Source organism: Oreochromis aureus, linkage group 14, assembly GCF_013358895.1.
Source record: "Oreochromis aureus strain Israel breed Guangdong linkage group 14, ZZ_aureus, whole genome shotgun sequence".
NCBI classification, from domain to species: domain Eukaryota; kingdom Metazoa; phylum Chordata; class Actinopteri; order Cichliformes; family Cichlidae; genus Oreochromis; species Oreochromis aureus.
Genome location: NC_052955.1, coordinates 26345146 through 26372216, shown reverse-complemented (window position 1 = coordinate 26372216; position 27071 = coordinate 26345146). Strand labels below are relative to the sequence as shown.

General features: G+C 41.0%; 2 protein-coding genes across 3 annotated transcripts; one reads left to right on the top strand and one right to left on the bottom strand.

The window, feature by feature from the left end:
- Positions 1-1167: 1167 nt before the first annotated feature.
- Positions 1168-5147, top strand: tubd1 (tubulin, delta 1). The gene is made up of 8 exons (XM_031752600.2): positions 1168-1500; positions 1587-1734; positions 1825-2041; positions 2113-2344; positions 2935-3099; positions 3193-3321; positions 3519-3702; positions 3810-5147. The coding sequence occupies exons 1-8, from the start codon at positions 1350-1352 to the stop codon at positions 3913-3915; spliced, it is 1332 nt and encodes a 443-aa protein (XP_031608460.1). The 5' UTR covers positions 1168-1349; the 3' UTR covers positions 3916-5147.
- An 832-nt stretch (positions 5148-5979) lies between these two features.
- vmp1 (vacuole membrane protein 1) lies at positions 5980-26830 on the bottom strand. Of its 2 annotated transcripts, none has more exons than XM_031752724.2 (12): positions 26741-26830; positions 26075-26182; positions 25688-25820; positions 25387-25477; positions 23755-23865; positions 16279-16446; positions 15963-16094; positions 12258-12338; positions 12009-12125; positions 10612-10673; positions 7514-7613; positions 5980-7043 (listed from the first exon to the last, which is right to left on the bottom strand). In XM_031752724.2, the coding sequence occupies exons 2-12, from the start codon at positions 26151-26153 to the stop codon at positions 6900-6902; spliced, it is 1218 nt and encodes a 405-aa protein (XP_031608584.1). In that variant the 5' UTR covers positions 26154-26182; positions 26741-26830; the 3' UTR covers positions 5980-6899. The 2 variants fall into 2 exon arrangements, with proteins under 2 accessions (XP_031608584.1, XP_031608586.1); XM_031752726.2 differs by lacking the exon at positions 26741-26830 and adding an exon at positions 26626-26736.
- Between the last annotated feature and the right edge of the window lie 241 nt (positions 26831-27071).

The following is a 27071-nucleotide window of genomic DNA, read 5'->3' as shown; positions in this document are numbered from 1 at the left end:
CTCACAAAGTGGGCGGTAACCTCTTTTCACTGCTTTTTTCACAAGTTAGGATTCACTGCTGGGAATTCCTCCTCTGGCTTTTATTTACTTGGAAATTGTTATTCGTAAATAAAATACGTTTATTTCAGCTTAAATATTAACAAGTAATGTGTAAGTCAAAAAGCCGGCAAAACATTAACATTCACTTTACAAGATTTGTAGACAAGGGTACTGTTAAATATGAAAGCTTGACTCTTGAAGGCAGAGATAAGTATCACAATTTGTAATAGTACAATTTTTCAAATTTTATTAAACACTTGTTACATATCCTACAATGAAATATTAGGGCAACATTAAGAAAAAAATCTTCCTTTTAAGAATAAAGTTGAAATTTCGAGATTCAACTCGAAATGATATTTGCATTTATTTATTTATTTTGTTTTTCCAGGTTGTGTGGTTTTCCTTCTGGCCAGATGCAGCTTTCTACACTTTCTCTCTTCAAGTCCAACAAGGTGTTTGTGTTTATGTCCAAAAAGAGAAATAATTTCCCTGCTTATTAAACTGATTCTGAAATACGATTTCATTTACTCATCGACAGAAGGCACATGAAACAACTTTAATCTTCAATAGTATTTCAAGTTTAATCTCGAAATTTAGACTTTATTCTTAAAATAAAATCTTAATGTGGTCCCGATACTCCTTTGTACCATTCATGCATACCTACATACGAACAAATGATGTGGGAACAATAAAAAGGAAAATTTTGAGTCATTATATTAATATTTCATGTACTAAGTATCTTGAAATTTATAGATACTGACTTAAATTTGATAGCAAAAAAGTTTTTTCAACCTAACAAACTACAACACTTTTAAGTTTGCAAGTTATCGAACTTCTTTCTATTAGTCTTCCTTTAGTATAATGAAACCATATCATATTTATATACAGACGAAACAAAAGGGATGTTTTTAGCTGACTTTGTTTATAGCATTTTTTATATGTAATGTGTTTATTTGAAGGTGTGTAATAAGTGTTTAATAACATTCAAAAACAATCTTTTTGGCAAAAAATTACCATGTATATCCAAATACATTTTAATTTTTTGCCAAAAAGATTGTTTTTGAACAAGTTTTAGTTGATTGATTGAGTTTTATTTTGAAACTTTTGCCGGTTTCGACCGGAAATGCCATTTCAACTTCTTGTGGCGGCTTCGCGAGCGCTGCAACACCAACGTACCAGATATATCTACGAAGGTATAGACAGCCCCGAAGTTATGAAGCGTTGCTTCATCAGCTCGAGGTCGCGGGTGGGTCACAGCGTGAGTGCCATCGCTCTGTGACCGGTACTGAGGGTTATCATCTGGGTGAAACATGTCTGTAGTAACAGTTCAGCTCGGTCAGTGCGGTAACCAGGTGGGTCAGGAGCTGTTTGACATTATTTGTAGCGATGCTCAGGAGGGACAGAGGAAGACGTACAGCGCTGCCAGCTGCGAGCGGTTCTTTCACCAGACCGCACACGGAGGTACGACGCCTCTCTAATGGTACTAAACAAAGTCTGAGTCCCGTCTTCCGCACTCATGTTTCCTGCCGTGTTTTTCCCTACACCAGACCTCGTTGCCAGGGCGCTGTTGATAGATATGGAGCCTAAAGTAATCAACCGGAGTATGAGCATGGCTGCAAAGTCTGGCAGATGGAGCTATGGAGAGAGTTCTCACTTCAGCCAAAAGCAGGGCTCCGGAAACAACTGGGCTAATGGGTAAGGATGGGACAGTATGAGCCCACCTATTCTGGAATGCTGTCATTTGATAGCATTCACGCTGATCATCTGTTTCTTTTACTGATCTAGGTATTGTGTCCATGGTCCTCGTCACAGAGACGCAGTGGAGGAGCTGGTGAGGCGGGAGGTGGAGCGCTGTGACAGACTGGCTGGGCTTATAGCAATGATGAGTGTGGCAGGGGGGACGGGGTCAGGTGTCGGCACCTACGTTACTCAGTGTCTCCGTGATATTTACCCATCATCCTTCATCCTCAACCACCTTACCTGGCCGTACGGGACTGGAGAGGTGTGGACGCTGACCTGTCTTTAACGTGGTGTAAAAGAGAATCGTGCTACCTTCTGACTGTTTACTTTCAGGTGATCGTCCAGAACTATAACTCTGTGCTGACGCTGGCTCATCTCTACCAGTTGTCAGACGCCATACTGGTGCACGAGAACGACACAGTGCACAGGATCTGCAGTCAGCTGCTTAACATCAAACACATCTCTTTCAGTGACATCAACAGGGTCATCGCCCACCAGTTGGGCAGTATCCTGCAGCCCGCGCTCACCGCTGACTCCCATGGAGCATACAGCAGAAATCCTCTGGGTGAGAAAGGACAAACACTCACTCACACCTGCAGTTGTGGACAGAAGTTTACACACTCATCGTGGGCTTGAATGTCATGGTAATTTGGGGCTTTGAACTGTTTTTTTTGAGCTGTTGTTTTTCCAGGTGGAACCTTTGTACAGCATACATCTTTAATGATATTAAAAAACAAGAGTTTGGTGCACAAGTTTGAATTTATTTTGGATTTTCCATATTCCACTCAGGGTCAGAAGTATACATACAGGTTCCAATATATACATACATTCACTTAAATCCTTTAATAAGTGGTGCTGAAGGATCTGCAATGTCTTTTAACTTGCCGAGACCAATTCACCTCTTGTTAGTGGTCATGATTGAGTACATCTGGTAGTTAACAATTGTTGGGTCATTAAAGATGTGTAATCATATTCTCTGGGAAAAAAAAGCAGTTAAAACAAATGACTAAAAGCCAAAGATAACCAAGACATTCACGCCAATGATGAACGTATGTAAACTTTTCACCACAACTGTATACACATACACACACACACCCTTAAGGTTCACACAGAGTTTGCCTTTCTCACAATCCAGCCTTTTTTTTTTTTTGTCAGGTGAATTGGTGAGTGCTCTTGCCTGTCATCCAGAGTACAAACTACTGAGCATGTGCACCATCCCACAGATGGCCAGTTCCTCCATAGCCTACAGTACGTTTAGCTGGCCGGGGCTGCTCAAACACCTGCGACAGATGCTCATCTCCAACACAAAGATGGAAGAAGGCAAGTGTACACTAACATAACCATTTAGCCTGTTATGTTAATGAGATATTGTTGGAAGTGATAGTGAGAGGATCTTTGTTTGTCATGTGACAGGTATAGACTGGCAGGTGCGTCCTCCTGCTGACTCTGGGCGGAGCAGGAGTCTCGCAGGGGGCAGCTTTAACACCTCTCTGGCCAACCTTCTCATCCTGAGAGGGAAGGATGTCTACAGTGCAGAGACAGGTCAGATGGATGGATGAAACATTGATTTAATTTAATTAAAAGGGGAAAAAGGCAGTGATTGTGTGAGTTTACCAGATAAATTTATGACAGTCATGTAGGGGATGATGTTTCCAAAAGACTGATTAGAGCAGTCCTTTTGTAATAAGTCTGCAGACTGTACAGAGCAGTGGATGTGAATTATGTGCTTATGTGCTTAGGTGGAATTGATGATCCAGCCCTGTACACCTCCTGGCTCTCATCCAAAGAAGCTTTCAGCTTGTGGAAATCCCCTGTACCCTTTAATAAGTATGAGAAATCTGCCACGCTGGTCAGTAACAGCCAGGCTCTGCTCAGACCTCTGGATGACATGGTGGGAAAAGCCTGGAATATGTTTGCCTCCAGGTGGGTCAGTCCCTGTACATGCACAGTTAGGAAAAGCTGGTCCCAGAAGTATAGCAGACAGTTTCTCTTTTTTAAAATTCTTTTCTTTCACGTTTCCTGTGTTACAGGGCGTACATCCATCAGTACATTAAATTTGGCATCTCGGAGGAGGACTTCCTAGACAGCTTCACGTCTCTTGAACAGGTGATCTCCAGCTACGGTCAGCTGTGCTAGCACTGGGGATTACTGTGGCTTTCATGCAGATAAGAAAATAAAAACTTATGTGTTTTGTATAAATTGTTTATATTGCTGCTTTGATTGCACATAATTCTTTGAATTCCTGGACTCTGACATCTGCACTGGCGAGAACTGAGACAGTCTCTGCACACTGGATGTCTCTATTCAAGATATAATGCTGGAGCTACTTTATAATACTTGCATCTCAAGTAGTATAGTATCAAGTTATAAGATGGCTAATAAAATGCTACATGAGTAAAAACTGTGTAGATCTATGCCAGACACTTGTTACCCCTGATATGCAGTCACAGCGCCAGTCTGACCTCTTAGCTTCCTACTAGATGCACCTATGGTATCAATTTCAAAATCCTAGATTTGAGAAAATTTGACATGTAAGCACTGCGATTCAAACTCGTTTGACATTTTTAATAGATACACCAATGGTATCTATTTTTGTCACCTTGTTCTTGAGTTATTGGATTCACAAACCTGGGTGTCCATGCCACCTGTCTGACGGGGTGGCTACAATACACCGTCAGCCTTTTACGGCTGAGGGGTAAAAAGTATATCAGAACAAGATCACCTTGTTAAATCCTTGCTGAGGGATTTGCACAGATCCAGATGTCTGCAGCAAGATGCTGGAGATCTGCCAGTCATTCAGTCCGCAGCAAAGTACATGGCACATTGCTGGTGTTTGGTCGGGTCAGGACTCCACAAGGGTGGAAACCTCATTGGCTAGAATCTGGAAGTGTTTGAGTCAGTGAAGGGCAGGAGGTCACTGAACAAACTGCTCTCCATCAGGGACAATCCATGTTACCTGTTCCACTCCACACTACTGAGCTCATTCTCCTGCCGACTCATTCAACCATGCTGCCATAAATAACGCCTCAGGAACTCATTTCTCCTGTTCTCTAAGAAACTCTACCGCAGCTCTTCTTTTTATGACCACTGAACACACCTGTTAGTTTCTTATAATCTACATACATTTTTTTTTTTTTTAATTAATGCTATTCCCACTATTCTTTTGCAGAATTTAACTCCAATTATTTCCATTTAATCACTGTTGTACATTAACTCTTTGCACTACCTCACATGATTAGGCTTTCACCTGGGCCTGCGGTACTTTCAACTGTGTTTTTATTGTAGATTTTACTCTTTATGCTTAATCCTGCTGCTGTAACACAGACATTTCCCTTGCAACAAAATAAAGTCATGTGTTACTTAATCAACCATAGCTACTGAAAACATAAGCGAGTGTGTATATTTCTTCTTCTCTTTTTAAGAATGCATCATGTTAAGTTTTTCTATGTAAATAAACTGTATTGGCTACAGCAGCTTAAATATGGATTAAGCAGTAAAATGTCCCAAGCTGAGATCAGCTTAAATGTTTATAGTTGATATGAGTGAAATGCAATTAGTGATCATTTTGAAAGGCCGCACCGCACAAAAAAGTAGCAAAGGTATCACTTTTCATCTCTTTATTGTTCATGAGTTTTACACAGTAGAAGTGGAGTGACATAAAAGCAAAGAGTCCCTTTAGATAACAGCGTTGTCCGCACACAGACCCACTAAAGTGTAGCTGCAGTGCTCGAGATGAACCCAGAAATGCTGAAGGCCAACAACTTCAGCCAGCTTACAGACCGCTGTTGCCAAGCACATCCAACAGCCAACACCAGTCTGATAAGCTAGCTGATGGTGTGGAAGAGTGGTGTGAAGGAATGCCAAACCTCATGGTTGGGGGGGTCTCAACCATGAGCTGAAGTCAGCCAGGATCTACAGAGTACGTTTAAGAGTTGGGAAAGCAGACCAGCTGAGAAATGATCATCAAAAACCAAATTCTGGTCCTACCATGAAGGATGTCATGCGTCTGGTGCTAAAAGCAGTCAAAATAAGTGTGTTAGGGCTGACGTGACACTTACCTTAAAGATGATCGTTTCAAAGAGACAATTACAAATCAAATCTTTTGTGTTGGATCTTAAACCCAACAGTATTACAGGGAAAAAAGCCTCCATGGATGAACATTTAAGGAGAATCCAAACAAATGAGAGACTCAGTCTGGAGAAGAAGTGCCACAATTTCCATGTTTTATGTATGATCTGATCCCAGGTTCAAGTCAAATGTACAGAATAGAAATGGTACTAGTTAGCTGAGAGTACATCGTCACTTTACAAATGATATCGCCTTTTCTTTTGGGTTTTGGTTCAAGTTGACTCATGTTCACACAGACCATAGAATAGAAATACATCTGAACATACCGTCAAAAAGATAGTAAGATATTTACACAATGTGCAAACCATCAATACCACACCATCTGAAGTTGATATTGCTTTTTTTCTCCCTCCTCCTCCTGCCATTTTTAAATGGACAATTCCAGAAACAAAAGACAAAATTGGTCTTACAGGACAAAAACCATGAGGTCAATGAAACCCTGAAAAGAAACACCATCCACAGCAGTTATCTTGGCAGCACGCTGTACAGACAAATCAAGATCCATCCATACACAAAGGTTACAAAATTAAATAAAAATCAAGTCTATAAGTCAAGAGCTATATTCAAGGGAGGTCACACCTTCCCGTCTTGCATAAGGCATAGCATCTGATGGGCACTGCCCTTACACAGCAGCAACCACCAAACCGCTGCTTTACGTCTGAGGTCAATGAATGGGTTAATTTAAAGTAACTTGTTAAGATCAGCAGTAGAACCAATTGCGCTAGACACACCTAAAGAGTGAGATGAGGAAGAACTACAAAAACCTGAACGAGGAGACAGTAAACGGCACATACGTCCTCAAAAAAAAAATTCTTTTAAAGCGCGCGTACGCACACACCGACAAATTATGCCTGGTTTCTTGATCGTTCAGCCTCTTTGAGAATGGATGAGGGTGAGGTTTGTTAAGTTGTGAGTGGCTGTGGCCGAAAGTGGAGCTCTCAGCAGCAGCACAAACACAGTCGCTTGGATGTTTGTACCGCTTTATTTCGCCATCACTTGGTTTTCTCCTCCGAGTGCCTCAGCTGCTGCAGCCGCTTGGCGTAGCTCTGAGCCATGGAGTTCACGATGGAAATGACAAAGTAGCAGACCATGACCAGCACCACCTTCTCAAACACCCACGACAGCCAGTTCTCATCCTGAAAAGCCCCAAATTAGGGTGGACATGCTTTATTTTTTTTTAACCTCATACAAGCAAACAGTGAATATCAGAGCATTCAAAGCCTGACTGATAAAACGAGCCGTTTACAACTGAAAGATGTGCCAATAATTAAGAGACTGCTATGTACAGCTTGTCCACCAGAGGGCACTGACACATTTTATACGGTTATTAATTAATCACATTTAATGATATATATAAGGGCTTGTTATGCCACTTCCTAAAATCTGAATTTGCATCAACACTTTTGCTATGCTTCCGAGTCGATAGTGCATGGATTTAAAGGTAGTTAGGCAGATGCTACAGCTTTTAATTTTACAGATTATATTAAACCTCTGCCGCCAAAAAAAAAAAAAAAAATCTCATATACTTAGTGGCTGCCCTTAAATAAATATACATATAAAGCTAATAGGCCAAAAATAATGCATGGTAAAGTCTAAGTCTTCTTACCGCTGGTGCACTTCCTCCAGCATGGTGCAGCTTGTTCCTTTGTGCTTCCAGGTACTGCCTGAAGGGCTTCTGGAGAGATGGCCCTAGTTTGGGCACCGACCTGACATGGCATACCCACAAAGCAGCAAAAGACAAAAAGAACAAAGAAGAGAGAGAGAAGGAGGTGAAACATTTAGTTACTTACCCTTTAAGCAGCTTTCTGAGACATGGAAACCAAAACTTCACATCCTGCACACTAAGCTGTTATTCAAGTCTTCCCTGAACAATACTTTAAAAAAAAAAAAAAAAAGAAAAGAAAAAGGAAGAAGAAGGTCCTCGCTGATCCAGTCAAACAGCATTCAGGCCAGGCAACAACTGCTGAAGGCCCCATCCTACATGTGGGCCCTATCTTGGAGCTGCCACCTCCTCTAATTGTTACTGTGAGCAGGAGCAGGCAGCAGAGAGGAATGAAGCAGAAACTCCTCAACCCTCCTTTTATACACTTTAGCTCTCTATAGGAGTCTGTGTCAGCCCCTTCACTGAGGAAGTGAGTCGACATGATGTCATCACCTTTACCAACATTGCTGCCTTCTGGATGGAAAGACATCTAATGAGGGCGTGCTAATGCCCTTATTAGGTAGTGAATTAGCTCACTGGGGGGGTGGGGTGGTAGTCATTATTAATACAATTTTAAGAATTCATGTCATAGACAGGTACTGGTACTGTAGTTTTACCACTGGGTCAGCAGCAGTACAGTTTGAAGAAGAATCGCTACATGACTTCAAACTTATCATTACCATGAAAAGAAAAATATACTGCAGGCTGTACTCAGACACAGCCTTCCCACCGCATGAATTCAATTCTGGCCCTGGACAGGACATAAACATGTTGTCTAGACCTGACTAGACTAAGCAAAAACATGAGCGATAACACACACACACATAAATGGGGACTGGGTAATTGCTGATGTCACTTAAACCTAACTAGTTTTGTGTGATTCATTCTTGTTATCGCTTTGACTTTACATGTAAGCACACATGAATTCACACAAACTGGAAAAGAAACATCCTGTATCAGCAGGGAAAAACTATCTGCACACATCATAGCGAGTCACAGAGAGTCATCTGTACAGCAGCAACGTGGGAAAGAACCTTGAATTTCATTTTAAATCAGAGAGTGTTTTTGGTAAAGTAAAAAAGAAGCTCCTATGAAGGAGGATACCAATTTTAAAACTAGCTAAAGGTGTGGGCCACCTGCAGTCAACTTTGACCTTAGGTGGGCTGGAGCGGCGGGAAATCTCTGCCAGTGTGAAGAAGTTAAATCACACATTTAATCGCTGAGATGTTGTAATATAAGAAAAAAAAAAAAAGGGTGCAATTTCAGCAGTATGTCTCAGTTTTTCTAAGTCATTTTGTCTTTTTTAAAATTGAATGGGTCTGGCCACGAAGGATACACCCGACCCATCCTTCAAATCTGGGGAAAAGGAGGACGCATTTGTCGGCCGCATTTGGAGGAGTCTTCGAATTTGGACAGCCTTCGTCACATTGCTGTGATGTAATCGGCCTACAAACGCGGCCTCCGAAGGATGCGGCCCCTGAATTTCGACACAGCTACGATACCGGAGACTGCTTCTTCTTCTTTGGTCTTTAACGGCAGCTGCCATCTTCCGTTACAGTCCTTTATTACATTCTTAAATCCTACAACTTATTCCTGCATCTTTCAGGATCTTACAAAGCTTCAAATGAAAAATTTAATTAGTTGTCGATGATTGTGATAGTCGACGTAATCGTGACTAGTTGACTAATCGTGACAGCCCTATAATACATGTGTACATGTGTACAACACATGTGTACACACACACACACACACACACACACACACACACACACACACACACACACACACACACACACACACACACACACACACACACACACACACACACACACACACACACACACACACACACACACACACACACAAAAATGTACTTCAATGGAACAAGCATTGGGGGCTTTCATAGGTACTTTCAGCAGCTCCCCTATTTCCCGAGAGGATCGACACAGCGGATGGATCCACATGTTGATTTAATGCAGGTTTTATGCCAGATGCCTTTTCCTGACGGAGCTCTCCTCATTTGTCCGAGTTAGGGACCAGCACTTGGAGCGTGACCCATGAGACTGAATTCGTGTTTCCTCCTTGTCTCAAACCGGATGTGTTTTATTAGCAAGTGTTAACCACTACACCACAGACAGACTATTAGGGGGATTTTTTTTCTTTATTTGTTTGAATTTGCTTAATATTTGAGACGTTTACATGACTGTGAGTCAATTTCCTTAAAAAAAAAAAAAAAAGTGCTGAGTTTGTATGCAATCTCTTCTGACATCCCGTGCCTGTAAAATTCCCTCCATATTATTAAAAAACAAAACTAAATTACATTTAAAACTCAGCATCTTCAAAGAAAAGTGAAACAGAGCAATTATATTACACACACACACACACACACATATATCTAGATATATATCTAGAGATCTAGATATATATCTAGATATATATATATTTTCGAGGAAACACGAATTCAGTCTCATGGGTCTAGATATAGATATATATATCTATCTATCTATCTATCTATCTATCTATCTATCTATCTATCTATCTATATAAACAAAATCTAAAGTCTTATTACTTTCAAAAAATCTTCTTCTAAAAACTTCTAACCGCCTCTTCTCTCAGTCACAGCTCAACTCAGTGACTCAGATGAGCATGTTCGGATGGGACCTCACACGCCTGACCACCAATGCTCTAGCAGAGATGGATTGCACGTGTGGGGGGGGGAAGAAATACCTTTGTGTGTGGGGAGGGGGGGGAGAAGAAAATCAAAAAGAAAAGAAGGAAAATGCGTGCACATACGATACGCCCCCGCAGTGAGAGCGTTTATTCATACAGGATCCCCAATCAGTGTTCATAACGCATCTGAAAAAGTTTACAAATGTGCTGCCAACCACAAAACCAATGAAAGACAATGACTCCACAAAGTTTCTAATTAAAGCAGGCTTTCTCACACACACACACACACACACACACACAGGACATAATAAAACTATTGAAAAAAAACTCACCCGATGAGTGACACCATTTGCTCCACTATGTGCTTGCTAAAGGTGATGATAACGAAAAGTTTCTGAGGAACAAAAAAGTAAAAAATTGATGACTTCGCTTTGAAATTCAGGACAGCTGATAAAACAGAATTTTTTTTAAATTCTCAACTTTATGAATAAAGTCTCCTAAAATGTGTAGCATTTTCAAAATACATTTGTTCCTTAAAATGCACCTTTTTTTTAAACTCTTGGCAGAAAGATGCGTTTAGATTCTTAATTTTAGTGACACAACTCTGAGAAATTGAGGCCACATCTGACACTGTTCACAGACACCCTAATTATGAAACTCAAACCTGGCGCTAACCTAAATTTTGAGCTGTGTGAGGGGTTTTGTGTGGTTTTCAAAGCACCCAAGTGGAGGGGTGGGGGTTCCAAAAAAACAACAAAAAACCCACTTTTTTTCCCCTTCTTCTCCCCCTGGTTCTGAAACTGATCAGCTCTAAAACGGCATGACACATGGCCCCCTGGACAAAATCAGACAGGATATGGCATCTAACGTCCACAAAGTTCAAGGTACAAAATTGGGGGGAGGAAAAAAAAAAAGACAAAAGACTCTCCCCCCTGTAGCCTCTTACAGTCTGCTCAATTTCCTTCTCTTCCCTCACATCCACTCTACATCCTTCATTACCCCCACTGCCTCAAGTCCTCTTTGTCTGAAAGCTCTCATAGTGAGATCATTGGCTGGTACCACCAAGAGATTGATAGGCTTTAGTTTGTTGAAACACTCAACAGTGTGCCTCAGACACAGACAGCCCCTTGCAGTCTGAGCTTACATTAGTCACTAGTATGGTAGACTCAACAATACCCTCCGTAATTAAGTTGTGTTTTTTGTTTTTTTTGGATCTAGTGCATTTTTAAAAATCCAAACTCTTGTTAAATGCTTCTTAAAAGCTTCCCTCCTTTCATCTGGAGTAAGTTTATGTGGCGTGGCATGCATCTGAAAGCTCAAACCAGAATAAGGAATCCCCGAAGGAAAAAAACAGAGCGCCATCAGAAAGAGTTAACCAGAAGTGTCCAATTAGGACTTTCTCATAGTCGCCACCTCATGATTTAAACACTGGGGCTTGATCTTTCCCACACGTTTTAGGCTTGTGGGGATTGTTCAAAGGGTATCACTCAGCAGTGGATAACCGTTTTTTCCTATGAGAGGATTTCTGAGATGCATTATTACACTGCGGACAGAGAAGCGCGACGACATGAAACAAAAGATGAATCATATTTGAAGGCAAGATGCTGCAAGTACGTGGGCCTGTGGGGCTTATGTTAAAAAAAGGAAAAAACATGCTGCTGTTTGAGGTAAACCGTCTCTCTGCAAGATTTAAACCACCTCTGATCAGTGCTTTCACTGTGCTGCTGACCTGAATGTGCATCTTGATGATGGCTTTCCCAATCAGAGTTGCTCCAAAGAAGGTCCAGAAAGGAACCAGGAAATGGCCGCAGGTTATTCCAGCCAGGTCGAAGAGAGGATTAGGAATCTGAAAACGGGCACGTTAGATATTACTGATTCGTCGTCTGGGCACGAACATCAATTTGTCCGTAACAAACTCAGTTTAAAAGTTAAAAAAGATAATAAAATAATAAAAAGAGCCTGAAAACTTCCTACTCACTGAGGCACAAGCCAAGATGCCAAAGAATCCCACTTTCTGCACCATGTGCTGCACTCCCAGTTTTGCCCTTGTAACAAAATCCTGCAAAATAACAACAACAACAAGTGAATAAATTGACTGTAAATGCATCAATGGCTGCCAGGCAGGGATTGTTATTTTAAGCTGCTGGGTTTTTAATTCTTGTTACACTTCCCTGCATCAAAGATTTCACATGCACACATACACATCTCTGAACACACAACCACTCTTGTCTTCTTAAAATAACCACTCTGTACTTTTTGCAAATGTGTGTACTTTTTTTTTTTTTTTTTTAAACCAAACCAAATGTTTTAACAGTGCCGCCGTCTCCAGTGTTATTACAAGGAGCAATAGAGTACTGATACCTGCTATTTTAGAGCAATTTAAGACTTTCTCTGAGGTTTGGTGAATTTGGTACAAAAGTGCAGAGGACCTTTTGGTTTTTTCTGAGGCTGAAACATCTGCGGCTACATTGTGAAGATCTGAGATAGAGGAAAAACATCGCAGGCACAGGAAGCCAGTGTAAAAAACAAAACAAAAAAACAAAAAGTCAAATTTAAGTTTAGTTTTTAAACTGCATCCTGAGTCTTCAATGCCGTTACCCTTTATAAGGCTTATAAAGCACCCACTGAAATTCAATTCAATTGTATTTATATAGCGCCAAATCACAACAGCAGTCGCCTCAAGGCGCTTTATATTGCACAGTAAATAGATAGTACAATAATAGATACCGAGAAAAACCCAACAATCATATGACCCCCTATGAGCAAGCAAGAAATAATTACCGCATTTTTCGCACCTAAAATCCTTTAATTTTCTGAAAAATCAACAGTGTGCCTTATAATCCGGTGCGCCTTATGTATGACTTTTGGTTGTGCTTACTGACCTCGAACCGATTTTATGTGGTACACGGCGCTCAAAAATCTGTCAAAAAATGTGTCAGTTCGACTTTGGTAAGCTACGAAACTGCACCGCTTGATGGATTGTCGGAGCATTACGGCTACCGTAATCAGGAGCCTCGCGGAGTAATCTGGGTCCAAAACTCCGTCCGTTTCAGGTCCCAGGGTCAAACAAACACAGCGGCATCACTGAGAGTTAAAAACTGTCTAAATTCTTTCATCTTTAATAAAATGATCAGCGTTGCCGCTTTACCAGGTGTAACAATTAAGTTTAACATCCAGGCATCCATGAAAACAGAATTTATTAAATTTAACAGAGTTAGAAGTTAGCAGGAAGTTAGCTCGCTAGTTTCCACCTAAACATGATATAGCATGTTCTGACAGAGACTTATGAAAAAATTAAAACGTACAGATCTGTTATCACTTCCAACATAAATGAAGACAGAAAACTAAACAGCTGTGACTTTTGTAGGGTTACTGAAGTTGGACTAGGTGGTATATAATGATGTGCTACGTGATCGCTAGCGACACAGCTATGTTAACATAACATAAACACAGTGAAGCTGGAGGATGAACGCTAACTTTTTTCCACTCTATAAAAGTTAACACGAGGGTTCCCGATGGTTAGGGACAAATGCAATCGCATGGCAGGATGCTGTAAAGGGACCAAACGTCAGTCAAGAGAACAACTGAGATAATCCATCCACAATAGGAGGTTATGCATTAATATACTGCAACAACATGGGAATAGAGCAGCTGCGAGAGAATTCAACATTAATGAATCAATGGTACGGAAGTGGAGGAAGCAAGAAGAATGACTTGAGTAAAGTTTGACTTGATCTGACTGTTTTGTTTTGCTTAATGCGCCTTATAATCTGGTGCACCTTATGGTCAAAAATACGGTACTGGTGATATAATAAGACTTTTGATAAAAACTTTTGTGACTTTTCCCCAAAGGTTTTTATTTTTAAAATCAGAAAAAAGGAAGCACCACATTTCTCTAAAGGCTTAAACAGGTGCTCATCGGTAGGGTGACCAGAAGCCTTATATAAATAAATAAATTACGATGTAAATTTCCTGCTAATTCGGGCATAACGTGTATCGACTCCAAGTCTTCCTCAGGGTTTTGGTCATTTTTATGTAAATCAATTCATCATAATGATTCTTCTCCTGATATTGGATGAGCAACTCTAAAGCACTGCCTCCTGCGGTATCCACCGATCTGTAAACAAGCGAATTCTTCTCATCAACCAACCTTTCACCACTTGCCTGGATGCAGCTCGAACATGTCTGCTCAGATTCAACTTTGCTCACTGCAAAACTACAACACTGCACACAAAGGCAAGTTTTAACACATTTAGGGACATGCGTTTCCATTTTTGTCACACTCAGTCTTTTTTCTTCTTCTTTGGTATCCATTCCAATAAGTGTTGTATGTTGATGGGTCTTTAAAGTGTTTCTCAGAATGCGTGACACACACCTAAGTGTATATATCCTGAACAAAACAACACCCCGTGAAGATGACCTTGTCAGCTGATAACCACTGAAGTGGGACTAGGTGATGGAGACAATGGACACCATTTCTCTAATTTCTGTTCTGCTTACTCAGCCTCTGATCTCAGCAGTCTCCAGTCATGTGAACTCAGTTCCTGACAGCGCTGCCTGTCATTCAAATTAGAGGCCGGTGAAAAGAGAGACGGAGGGAGGCAGCGAGAGAGCAAAGCCCGAGGGATGATTAAAGAGGGAGCTGTGCTCAGGGTGACTCACCCACGAACACACAGATTTACTGGAAGTGCAAGAAGGGCGGGGCTTCACTGAAGTCACGTGCCACTTTGAGACCAATCACTGGACAGTGGCTTTGTGGTCAGTTGCACATTATGAAATTAAGCCATATTAAATAAGATCATATCGTATTGAGTCTGTGGGCACCGTGTAAGCAGCTACATTAAAATAAATCCGAACAGATGTATAGATAGATAGTCCAATATTCAGTGTAACTGCTTTGCTTTCAGTACAAGGCAGGCTGGATGACTTTAGGCCCCTGTTCAAACTAAATATAACTTATTTGGAAAGAATTATAACTTTATTTGTACAGTGCTTTTTAAAACACACAGTTACAAAGTGCTTCACAGTTTGAATAAAACCGCACATTAAAAATAAGAATACATGTTCCAGCACGCAGACCTTCATGCCAACATGCACACTTCCATAAACACATTAGAAGTGAACAAGAGCCAAAAATAATGGGAGAAAGATTAAGAAAAAGCTAAGCTACAAAAACGGCAGTATTTAAAATAAACCGCAGATTTAGCCGACCTTAAGAGCTGCAACCTTAAAAGCGTGATCACCTCTGGTTTTAAAAAAAGGAACATGGAACAGCTAAGCGAGCCCGATCAGATGATCTGAGAGGCCAGCTGCTGTTGTAAGGTTTCAGCTGCTCTGCTATATATGCTGGAGCCCGGCCATGTAGGGCTTGACCTGTCAATTTTTAAATGGATTCTGAATTTTACTGGAAGCCCGTGAAATGAAGCAAGAATAGGGGTGATAAGGGAGCGCTGGCTAATTTTTGTGAGCGGGAAAGAAGCATTAAAAAAAACAAAACAAAAATGCCTTGCTCAATTAAATAAGAAGTGATATAACTTAAATGTTGCCTTTTTAGGCTTCTCGAAATCACATTTATCCAAATGCATATCTGAGCATAATCCTTCTTTAATCTTTAAATATTCTTGATGTTCACACCAGTGCACATCCTAGGGCCTTACACTTTACGAAAACAAGTGCTTCTGACCTGAGCACCCTCGGCCTGCTCCAACATCTCCTCAAATTCCTCGTAGTCCTCATCGTCTGGATCAGCTCCCGACTGACGAGCCGCTCTGGCCATGAAATAAGGAGGCAGCTCTCCGATGGCGGTGCCGGCACCCTAAACATAAACAAAACATTTTATGTTTGTGATAACTCAGTTATGATGCATCAAACTACTTGGTGAAAGATTAGATATACTTTGGATTTATGCACAAACGAGACCAACACAGCCCTGAAAAAGCATCCTTGGTGTGCGTCAGGGTGGATAACTCTAGTGTATCTTTATTCAAACTAACACTCACCCACATACAGGCCTCCAGTCGGACCTTTGACATGATTGAGAAGAGGGAGATTGTGTCCTCCATTCCTCCATCTTCGGGACAAACAATCTGGTCTGGATAGGGAGGCTCTGGGAAGTCTGTGGACCCACACTCGTATGCTGCCAGGGTTACTGAAGCTATATGAGGGCCCTGAGAGCGAAACAGATGGAAAATGAGCCAAGTTACATCAACCCTTTACCCCTTTGATAGCCTACTAAGCTGAAGCTCCTTTCTGAACTGAGTGGTTTCTGTCATATTTCAGCCATGCTTACAGAACAAAATGACTGAGTGTGTATCAGAAGTTAGTGAGGGTGGTCTCTGGCCACGTGGCAACCCTTGGAAAAATCCATGATTGACATCTTCATTGAGTCATAACTCTTCATTAAAAGGGACAGGGGAGGTCATCAAATGTCTTTATGATGAAAAATGCTCAATCAAAAGAACATGAACGTAAGGTCATAGTGTGAGCAAAAGGCTACTCAAAAGACTTGAACAGCAAAGGGTTAAAGATTGATTTTCTTTATATTTTAATTATTAGTCTGTGTCAACTTCAGCCTTTCAAACCGAAGCAGATATTTCATATTGCAGTCGTGCAACATATCTCTCTTCAGCTAAAGTTGTTGTTTTTGTTCAAAGTTCTTCCAAAAGGTGTTGATTGTGATCTTTTTGTGGCCTGCAGTTTGCAGTAATGTTTGCAGTAATTTAAGCTGCTGTTGTATTGTTAAACACAGCTTGCTACACTGTAAGCAGCAAACACAAAGCACCAGCAGCTGAGTCATGCAGCCACTCTGGCCGGTAGCTCTGTCATCACTTATCACTGTCGAGGTGGTTAGGTTGAGCCACCTGGCCTCAGTAACAGTTGGGCAACCTGCAACCACAACATAGCTATTTCATTATGCTTCTTTGAGTTTAAACAGGCAACAGTGACAGTAGATGGACAGCGCACAATTAGTCTGTGCTGACTCCAAATGCTCCATCATGGTAACTCTCCACCCACTCAGAGTATGAGCACACAGGAGGCTTCTTTAGTTTACACAAGACACTCCCTTTTCATCCAAGCAGGACTTCATTTAACATTACCCTTTGTGAGACAACAAGACACTGTTACCAAGGAGGAAAACACACCTAAGCTCTTAACATTCAGATACACTCGTTTGACAGGAGATGTAGCAGCACCGGCACTGCTCTCTTTGTTCGTTCACATCAACAGAACTCATTCAGGATCTATCAAACAGTTCTTTGCTTCATCACTGGTCTGCAAACAGTTCATCGTTTTCTTCTTCAACTGACCGTTTTCCACATACAATATAAAAACAGACCCTCTGTGCATGGGACAAACGTACATGACATAATTTCCTGTTTAAACCACTGGCGGATTTCAGTGTGTAAAAGGTGGTTAGGAATATGATGCAGCAGGAAGGGCCATAGGTTACTTTTAACTCTGGCCTAGTAAACGAGTTCAACAAAATTCATTAAAAGGAAAAAAGCCCTACAGTGAAATGTTGACCTGATGGTAGCGGGTGTGGTCATGTTTAATCCTCAGGGATGATGAGCAACCACAATAACTTTAGGGGAAAGCCAAACATTCAAATATCCCTGTGTTTGGGTTCAATTATGTGAGATTCTGGTTGAAAGTGGAATGAATTCACCCAAAAATTGGGAAACAATGTCAGTTAATCATGAAAAATTCCTGAGAAAGATTGCCAAAGGGCTGAACTGACAAAGCAGTGCATTGACATAAATGAAAACCTTTTTCATTTAAATGATTGGTCTCTTAAAATGTAATTCTCAATTCAGACATGTATCACTACAGGCATCATGAGGATGAGTAGTTTAAGCACAACGTAAAGACTAGAACTCAGTGTTTGCTTGGCAACACATCCAAAAAGATCATGATGAAGAGTAAGCTCATACTGGTGAGTTACTCCCTTCACCCAGAGGATCACAGTGACCTCATGCTCTGTATGTGGCCATGTGTTAATGCTTCAGGCTTGAGGTAAATTCCGTGTAATTCTTCTGGTGGGAAATGTGGTTTTTCTTCAAAAACAATATTACACATTTTCCGTCTATGGTTGGTATTAACGTTGAACAGAGAGGTATGACAGAAGTTCCTGCAATGTGAATGACTGAAATTAGTCAGATCAACACGGCGCACTCCGTTTCCATCTCGGGTCTGACATCGCAGCTACTTAAACCTATTTTTGTGGTGCAGGGGTATTCCCTCGATCACCCACACTTCTTAAGAGCTTTACAACTGTCAGTCCCACACTCGGTGGTTGCTGACTGGCTAATTTTAAGTCTACTGCAGCGCTTACTGGAGTGAAACGATTTCGTGCCATGATGCCGGCCAAATCAATCAACTGAACAGAGCGGACAGATTCAAAAGGTACAAGCACTCAGAGCATGAGCTAAACTTTAGCAAACTAAGAGACAGGAAATAATCTCCATATAAGCAGTGGGCTTACGTCAAGTGACAACAATGTAAAGAATGCTTCACCATTTCTGTGAAAAATTACAAAAGATCAGAGGAATTTGGAGAATTAGGCACTCTCAGTGAAGCCAATCACGACAAACAATGAAAGTAACAAGGGGAGAGCGACACTCAACAATAATTCCATGTATCAATGGACAACAATCCTTTCCAACCAAACAACCTTAACAAACAGACTTGATAGAAGATATTACAAAGATGGCAGAGGACCAAAGCTCCAATAAGAGAGAATGATTCAATATATGAAGTGAAATAAGCTAAAAAGATGCCTGGGCTGGCATGTGAGACACTGCTGACAGATTGCAGGAGATTCATACCAGCGTTTGATGGGTTACTCATTAGGATTGCCCCACAACTATGGGGCAATTCTGTTGCAATTAACTTTATCTTGCATATTTGTATCATGCTTTCACAATACACTGTGTCATGCTCTGCAGAACACAGAGTACTAGAACAGAGTAGATAGACAATCCATATGCAGCAGTTTCATACATATGCAGAGAAAAAGACCAATACCAAGTCTGATGACGTGTTTAGTATATTATGAACAGGTACAGAAATAAAAATTACACATGTAACCCAATAAAGGGATCTGGTACGCAGCAAATTTCATTAATCACCAGTGTGCTCTGGTGGTGATAGAGAATTCAGAGAATCTTAGAGTCCCAGCTCTTGTTTTCTCTTCCATTATTCCTGACCGCAAGAGATGGTATTAGATGACTTATCAACTTCATTGGTATGACTTCAATAAAACAAGGTCATGATGAATTTGCACTCACCACAGTGCAGTTGCAGACTGAAGGACCAGAAGAAACTGTTGTACCCACAAGGTGAATGGCAACATTAACTTTACAGAAGTGGGCGAAGGTACAACAGGAAGTCCAAGCAGCTGTGGTACAGATGTCACTCAGTGGAACACCTTGAACCAATGTCATGGGTAGAAATGACATTTTACATTATGCCCCATTATGCTTGCCGCTTTAGTCGTATCACACAAACAGGGAAGTCCCCACTTATACTAGTGCTGATGGCATCAGTGCAGTATTCTCCTAAACAACAGGCGTCACCATTCAGGTAAAACCTCCACAGCAGCACTGATAAATGTGTTGAATCAGTCAAAACCGGGAGCAAAGACACAGCAGAGGATTTGGCAAAGTTGTCTCCAAAAGTCTCATCTTTTCAAGAAAAACTCACGAGATGAGGCTCATATCAGGAGCCCTTGAGCTTCCACGCAGGACAGGCTGGATCTGGCGCTTAGATAGTTGATACAATGCATGGTCAACCTGTTATCAGACTGAACACAGAAATGCCTGAGGGCCAAGTATACGACCCATAGCTCCAGCACACCGATGTGAAGCAGCCTCTGCTCCTACACACTGTCCTGTGCTTCCATGCTGCCTTTGCTAACTAAGAGGAAGGCATCTGTAAACATCACCTCTTGGCCTGGAGGGAAGGTGATCCCAAAGGAATACTACAACATAGGAAAGCCCAGACTGCCACTGACCTGCTTTGGTACCTCTTGGGAATGGAAGTCCAAGCTCTTGATGAAATGAGGTGTAGTGGGATGACTGCAGCTGCCGCTGCAAGTTTCCCCAGCAACCAAAGGAAAACACTGAATTTGAGCCTTGAACTTCTTTGAAAACAAAAAGGCTGAGAATGTAATCCACCCTCTGGAGGAAACAAAATGAGGGCATTTGCCTCAGTACAAATGTGGGCAATTCCTTGAAAACAATCTGACACCGATGAAAACAATCTGCTGACATGGAATCAGATAACACAAAGTTTACCGTGAGCCCTAACTGGGACACATGGACGAGAGAACATTTCTGTCCAAGACACTGTTCATTTTGTTGACTGACAGTTTTCTTCAACTGTTTTTTCCTGATGAAAACAAGACAATACTACATAAAAACAAATGCATGAAGACAAAAACTGTGATGAAATATACCGACACTGTCATCGACAAATAAAAACCAGATGGAAATGTTCTGGAGAGAAGAGATGCAATCACAATTGATTAATTTGTTTAGCGAGGCAGGTCGAGTTGGCCTGCCTGCCTTTTGAATGGAGGTTATCCAATCAAAAGAAATCTCCTTGTGCAGCAAGGTTGGCGGGCACAATTTGATCTACCACCGAAAAACAGGATGTGGTGGGGCCCTCCGTTTCTGATGAAAACGCGGCAAAACATCAAACATCAATTTAAGAGAACAGAAGACATCTGGACATATTTCACATTTGATATCAAAGAAAAGAAACTAACAAAAATTTTTACACCCTATAAATTAGTAAACCGAATCAACTTCAGATTTGGTCTATGATAATCTTATGATATTTAGTTGCCTAAAACTTCAAAAAATAAAGAATTTAGATGCATAAATTATAACTAAAACTAAATTTTATTTTCATCAAAATAAAAAATAAAAAAAACTATGACTAAGACCACCTGCTCCCAAGTTAAGGTGCATATATCAACCCATCATCCACAGATGGAGAAATGCACGTGGCTTTGGCCTGCAGAGGGAAAGTGCACCTGGTTGCAAAGACACTGCATCTTTGTCATGTCGGCTTGCAAAAGAGGGCGAATCAGACAAGTGACTGCTCTCATCAGCTGTTTGGAGTCGTGGTTCTGAAGGAGTGGTGACAACAGCAGCAGAGAGTCTGCTTGACAGCAAGTTGAGGAGAAAAGGCCCTTAATCTAATAACCTATGGCAAACTATAAGGCCAGTGTTAGAGACCAGCTCAAGTGCAAACAGTTACCAAACATAAAGGGATAAGGCCCCCTAATGAGTGAGTATGGATTGATGAGGAGTTCATGCTTCTCCCATTTCTAGTCAACTCCGCTGTCAATCATACTCGACTAATGTAAAGCATCATCCATGTTGAGCAACACACAGTTGGGATTTTGGAGGTTGAATTGGGTGAAAGCCCCTCTCTGTAGGTTCTCTGTAGGCAAATACCTCCACAAATAGACAGAATCATGCTACTATAAAATAAGCAGGAGAGCCTACAGAACCTCTTTCAACGATCAGCAAAATTCTTGGTAGAGAGAGGTTGTAGGTATGAAACCTCTGGATGATGGAAAGTAGCTCCAAACGAGAGGTTGGAAAGCTACCAGCAAAGACCGTAAGCAACCTATCCTACACTTAAAGACAAGAAAATGAAACTGCTGGGTGCCAGACCCCAATATCGGTTTGCTTGGATCACTGTGGGTCACACAGGTGACACATGTGACTGCATATGTAATCAACAGATATCCAGGTATTACATACCATGTCTGGTGGCTAGGAAGAAAGAAATAAAACCTGAAGTATGCCTTCTTTATAAAAGTGTCCTATATATACAAGCAGACAATGAGGTCCTGTGCTGCCAGCGCCATGCAGGTGAATAATTTAGTGCCCAACAGTTTATGAAAATGAATGCAAGAAGTTGTTATTGGAAAGAAATAAGGGTGAACAATTATCCAAGCAAAACAAATTCCTACTGTAATGTGAATAAAGAAAAGAGAAGTCATTCTCTTGAGGAACAAGTCAAACTCCTCTGCGGTGGAGTAATCTGAATTCCTTTTTTTTGGTCTAGACACAATGTTTCATGACTTGACTTTTGGTACATAAGGGCAAGTTATTATGAAAACAAGAGCTGTTTAATATTCTCACTGCAAGAGAAAAGCACAATACACAACCCCACACAGAGTATATGGCACGAGCCACTGCTACTATGTCATTATTGTTGCACACAGTATATAAAGAAGCAGAGCACTAGACAGCTGTAAAGAATTAATGGAGGGAGTGTACACCATTTCTTAAAAAAAAAAAAAGAAGAAGAAAAAGGGGAAGGTCACAGTTACATCTTTTCCCATTATTTCATTATAATGGAAATGGCTGACTCAGCTGAACCACATCAGCACATGTTCTGCAGCACAGAAGCCACATCATCAGCCTGAAGCGGACTTCGGTGGAGAATTTCTTCCTCTCTTTCATTTTGCTAAATTCTCCTTTTAGCCACAACCAAAGACCAATGACGCATGTTTATGGTGACTCAGTGTGACAGTCACTCTGTGACTGCCTGTCAGGGGAAAATTACACTTCACTCACACATAGTCTTCGACAGACGTGTGACAAAAGTGTGACGTTAGAAGAGACACGGGGCTCATGGCTCGGTGTGGACTATGATGCCATCCTCTGGTGAGTACAGGAACAAACGGACATTGATTTTGCAGAATTCTGCAAATTTATCATTTTTGTAAGAAAATCACTAACTGTTAAGGTAAATTATATTCTGACCCATGCTGAGCATAACCAACCAGATAATGTCCGTAATCAATTTCTCTTTACATTTTGTAGCCTTTAGTTGGGCCAATATTCAGTAAAAGGTGGAGACAAACTAACTGAATCTAGACCAGAAATGATTAACACAAATGGAATTAAATTACATTTCCTCAGATTTGGAATACGGTTACATCTTTTCCCACAGTGTAGTGGTTTACACATTCACTTAGGTCACTGGTTCAATTCCAGCATGAAGAAGGGCATCTGGTGTAAAACTCAAATCAAACACGCTACCTGCCATAGAGTGACAAAGGAGAAGCAGCTTTATTCTCAACTGTAAAATAACGACAGGGAGTAGAATCTGTACAGACAGGTAAAACTGAATGACTCTCGCTTACAGGTATTCTCTGCTACTTTTGCAACTGTTAAATTTATATTTTTCAATGTATCATGTTTTTAAGTTTTTGCCATTTTACAAAGTTATTCACAACTATCCCTGCTCTCAAAATTCCTACTGTGACTGCACTTTGTTCTTAATGGTGCGTAGCCACACTTTGTTTCATATCAGTGAGTGCTCTACTACTGTTTCACGCCTAAAACGGTCTGTTGTCTATGCATATAAAAGCCGTTCAGTCTAAATGTAAACCATGTCAGTGTCAGGTATTTTGCATCTGCATTTCCATACCGCTGATGCTATCTTACCAGGTAGAGAAGGAAGGTGTGCAGACCAGTTCCAAGGCCTACTGAAGACAGGATCCCAAGGCCTACCCAGTAGGCACACCATAGGAACTTCTTTTCCAGATACTGAACATACTGCAAAGGAAAAAAAGTGAAGAAAATTAACCATATACATAAATCAGACAAGGGGAAGGGTGGGGTAGTCACGACCGTCTAAAACAGGGGTCCCCAATCCCAGTCCACGAGGGCCGGTGTCCCTGCTGGTTTTAGATGTGTCCTTGATCCATCACAGCTGATTTAAATGGATAAATTACCTTCTCAACATGTCTTGAAGTTCTCCAGAGGCCTGGTAATGAACTAATCATGTGATTCAGGTGTGTTGACCCAGGGTGAGAGCTAAAACCTGCAGGGACACCGGCCCTCGTGGACTGAGATTGGGGACCCCTGGTCTAAAAGATCAGATGATGATCTTTCAAGGTAAAATCTAAAAAGTTGAGTGAAAATCTTCCATTCAGGATTAGCTGAACATCTGTTATCACATGAAGTGTGCATATGTTGTTTGGACACACAGGAAGTCACTGTTACTTAAGTGTAAAAGGCCTGAATCACAACTTCCTGTATTTGCTTTCGTTGATTTCATTCTGAAAATCTGGACTATAACTGATGATTTATATGTCAGCTTTAAAAATAATCGAGTGAAGTTTATAAAGAGTGAAAACAAAAGTCAGTCACCATCAGTCATATCTCCCCTTCTCCTGATGCTGATGTGGAATGACTGATGGACAGAGTGGGTGGCTACTGTCTAAGGCCTTATTTTCAGAGTGGATTCAGAGTGGTTTGCGGTTACATTGTGCGTATGCTATAAATGTCCAACCGATGCATAAACCCCCAGTAAGCTGGTAAAGGTTCACTTGAATGTGCCAAAGAGAAAGGCTCCACCACAATCACAAATGAGGCAAACATAAGACAAAGAATCTTCATTTGGCTCATGCAAAACAAATACCTTGTATTTTGTATGAAGTGCCAAAATCAGATTGTCCATAATTAAAAAGTGTCACATTGCTCACCTCTACAATAAATGATACAAAAGGTTAATATCTATTTTAGGCTTTTAATAACTACATTGGTTTATTTATTTAAAAAAGCATTAGACCAATATTCATTACACTCGGTTAACAGGGAACTTCTGTCTTAAGAGTTATTACTGCACAGTTACAACCATAAGCATAATGTTTTTTTGATCCCATTACCTTATTTTACATTAATATTTGTACTTTTTACATATTTAAATTTGCTTTATTCTTGGGTTATGTTTTTCCCTGCTCATTTCCTATGTTTGACCTGCTGTACTAGGTAAATGATTTCGCCATTCTCAGTTGGTTCTAGGAAGCCCTGAAGGACTCTGGTGTTTTAACTGAACTGTGACAGACTGTTGCACAGATGAATTTGTAAACAGAACAATCAGATGACTACATGATCAAGGGTTACCTGACAACAGTGCACACTGCATTATCTCACAACACAAAGTTTATTCTTGGAAAAGTCTCGAGCAGGATAAAAAGTGACTCATCGTTAACCTTTAAACATGCCGGTGACGAAGTAACTGATTAGTTGATTCTTAACGTCTCTAAGAAAGCAAATCAAGTCGAGGCTTACTTGCTGGTGTTCTCCCTCAGTTGAGTATGCGATGGAAAAGAGGGAGCATAACACCAAACACAGGAAAACTATGCCTCTCCGCTGCCAAAGCCTGAATCAGGAAGCAAGAAAACACAATCATATCCCCTTCCATTCTTTCCCCCTTAAATTTAAGTGTCTCTGATCTCAATAACATGCACAAATCCACCTTCTGAGGCACAAGTACTTTTTTTGGAACAGCAGCTTAAATCACAGGGTATGTCCAACCAGGAGACAACTTTATTTTAAGAAAAAAATCTAGGAAAAACCTTTAATGTCTTACTTAAACGTCCACTCCTTTAGCTTAAGGAGCGTCTCCAGGAGAAAGTAATGCAAAGTGGTAACAGGTCTCCTCCATAGCACCAGAGACAGGCGCTCTTCCTTATCCTTCTGTCTCCTCTCTCTTAAGGACAAGTCTGGAGAATAAAACGAAACAAAATCACTTTGACACTCTGTAATACTTACAGACACAACACTTATTGCGTCTTCTTGAATTGGTAATGCTAAATGCATAATACATGTACTCTGTAATGTACTTGTTTGCGCCTATGGAAAGCGAAAATAACCCAGAGTGAATCAGTGTGAGTGTTTATAAAGCGTGAATGCCATAAGGTGATGGGTGCAGTTCTGTGTCAAAGGTTACACAACAGATACAACTGATAGAGGTTACCTGCGGATTTCCCATTCAGTTTGTCTTTAGCTCCTGCGCGTTTCTGAGGCTGCTCACAGCTTGCTCCATTGGCTGCCATGTCAATCACCGTCTGGCAGGTCAGGCAGTCTAGGACGAGAGAGGAGCACGACAAGTAGGAGTTGGAATTTCCTGTGTCCCCGTTTCTCAATGGCTAAGAGGTTACAGCAGGGACTGTGTAGAAACTGGAACTCCTTATCAGCAGCTCTCAACCCATAAACTATCAGTTATTGCGAACCTTTCGTTCACACGCCGGTTAGCTGACATTCACATTCAAAGACAGAGATATAGCACAGAAAGCAACGAGGCGACTGTGAAACTATTACAGACTGCTTTACGAGAGCGAAGGCTACAGCTGACGGGAGCTGTCGTCTTTCCGTAGGTCAGTCTGTAAGTAGATATCGTGCTAAATACGTGCATAACCCTCCACATGCTAACCGGCTAGCCAAAATACAAACGACTGAGCTAGTGACGTCGGGAATCTGTACCTCAAAATCAGGCGTTTAAACTCAATAACGAGTTCCCTTACTCACCGAGAAACGTCTAAAACAACTTGTTACCGCTATACTGTTGTAGTAATGAGAAAAGACACACGTTATACAGGAGAGAACCAGAGAAATGTTTGTTAAAATGACATGAGATCCGTACCTTGTTCCTGTCCTCTTTACCCGGAAACAAACGCAGGCAGTGTCAAAGTAAAACCAGCACTACTGTGCACCACTGGGGGGAAAAGGCTGTAGAAAAGTTTTTGTTTACTTTATGTTGTAAATAATTAACTGAGTAAATATGGGAGCAGCCCATGGTGTAATGCCAGTATTATAATAACTTACGATGAAATCGCATGCTTCACTTCATAAGCGACTACTTTTATTGTGAAATAGATGTAAAGGTCTATTTCCGTTCCTTGTGAGGAGCAGTCCAATGGGAGGTTGCCAGATTTGCCGAAACAGGGGTTGGGGGTGGTAACTGTTATACTATT

Excerpts from the sequence above, each read along its gene's own strand:
- tubd1 (XM_031752600.2), top strand. The coding sequence starts at position 1,350 with ATGTCTGTAGTAACAGTTCAGCTCGGTCAGTGCGGTAACCAGGTGGGT. Across the intron at positions 1,735-1,824 it reads GGAAACAACTGGGCTAATGG|GTATTGTGTCCATGGTCCTC; the intron begins GTAAGGATGGGA and ends TTACTGATCTAG. Across the intron at positions 2,042-2,112 it reads GGCCGTACGGGACTGGAGAG|GTGATCGTCCAGAACTATAA; the intron begins GTGTGGACGCTG and ends GTTTACTTTCAG.
- vmp1 (XM_031752724.2), bottom strand. The coding sequence starts at position 26,153 with ATGGCAGCCAATGGAGCAAGCTGTGAGCAGCCTCAGAAACGCGCAGGA. Across the intron at positions 10,674-12,008 it reads TCATCAAGATGCACATTCAG|AAACTTTTCGTTATCATCAC; the intron begins GTCAGCAGCACA and ends TTTGTTCCTCAG. Across the intron at positions 7,044-7,513 it reads CTGGAGGAAGTGCACCAGCG|GATGAGAACTGGCTGTCGTG; the intron begins GTAAGAAGACTT and ends GGGGCTTTTCAG.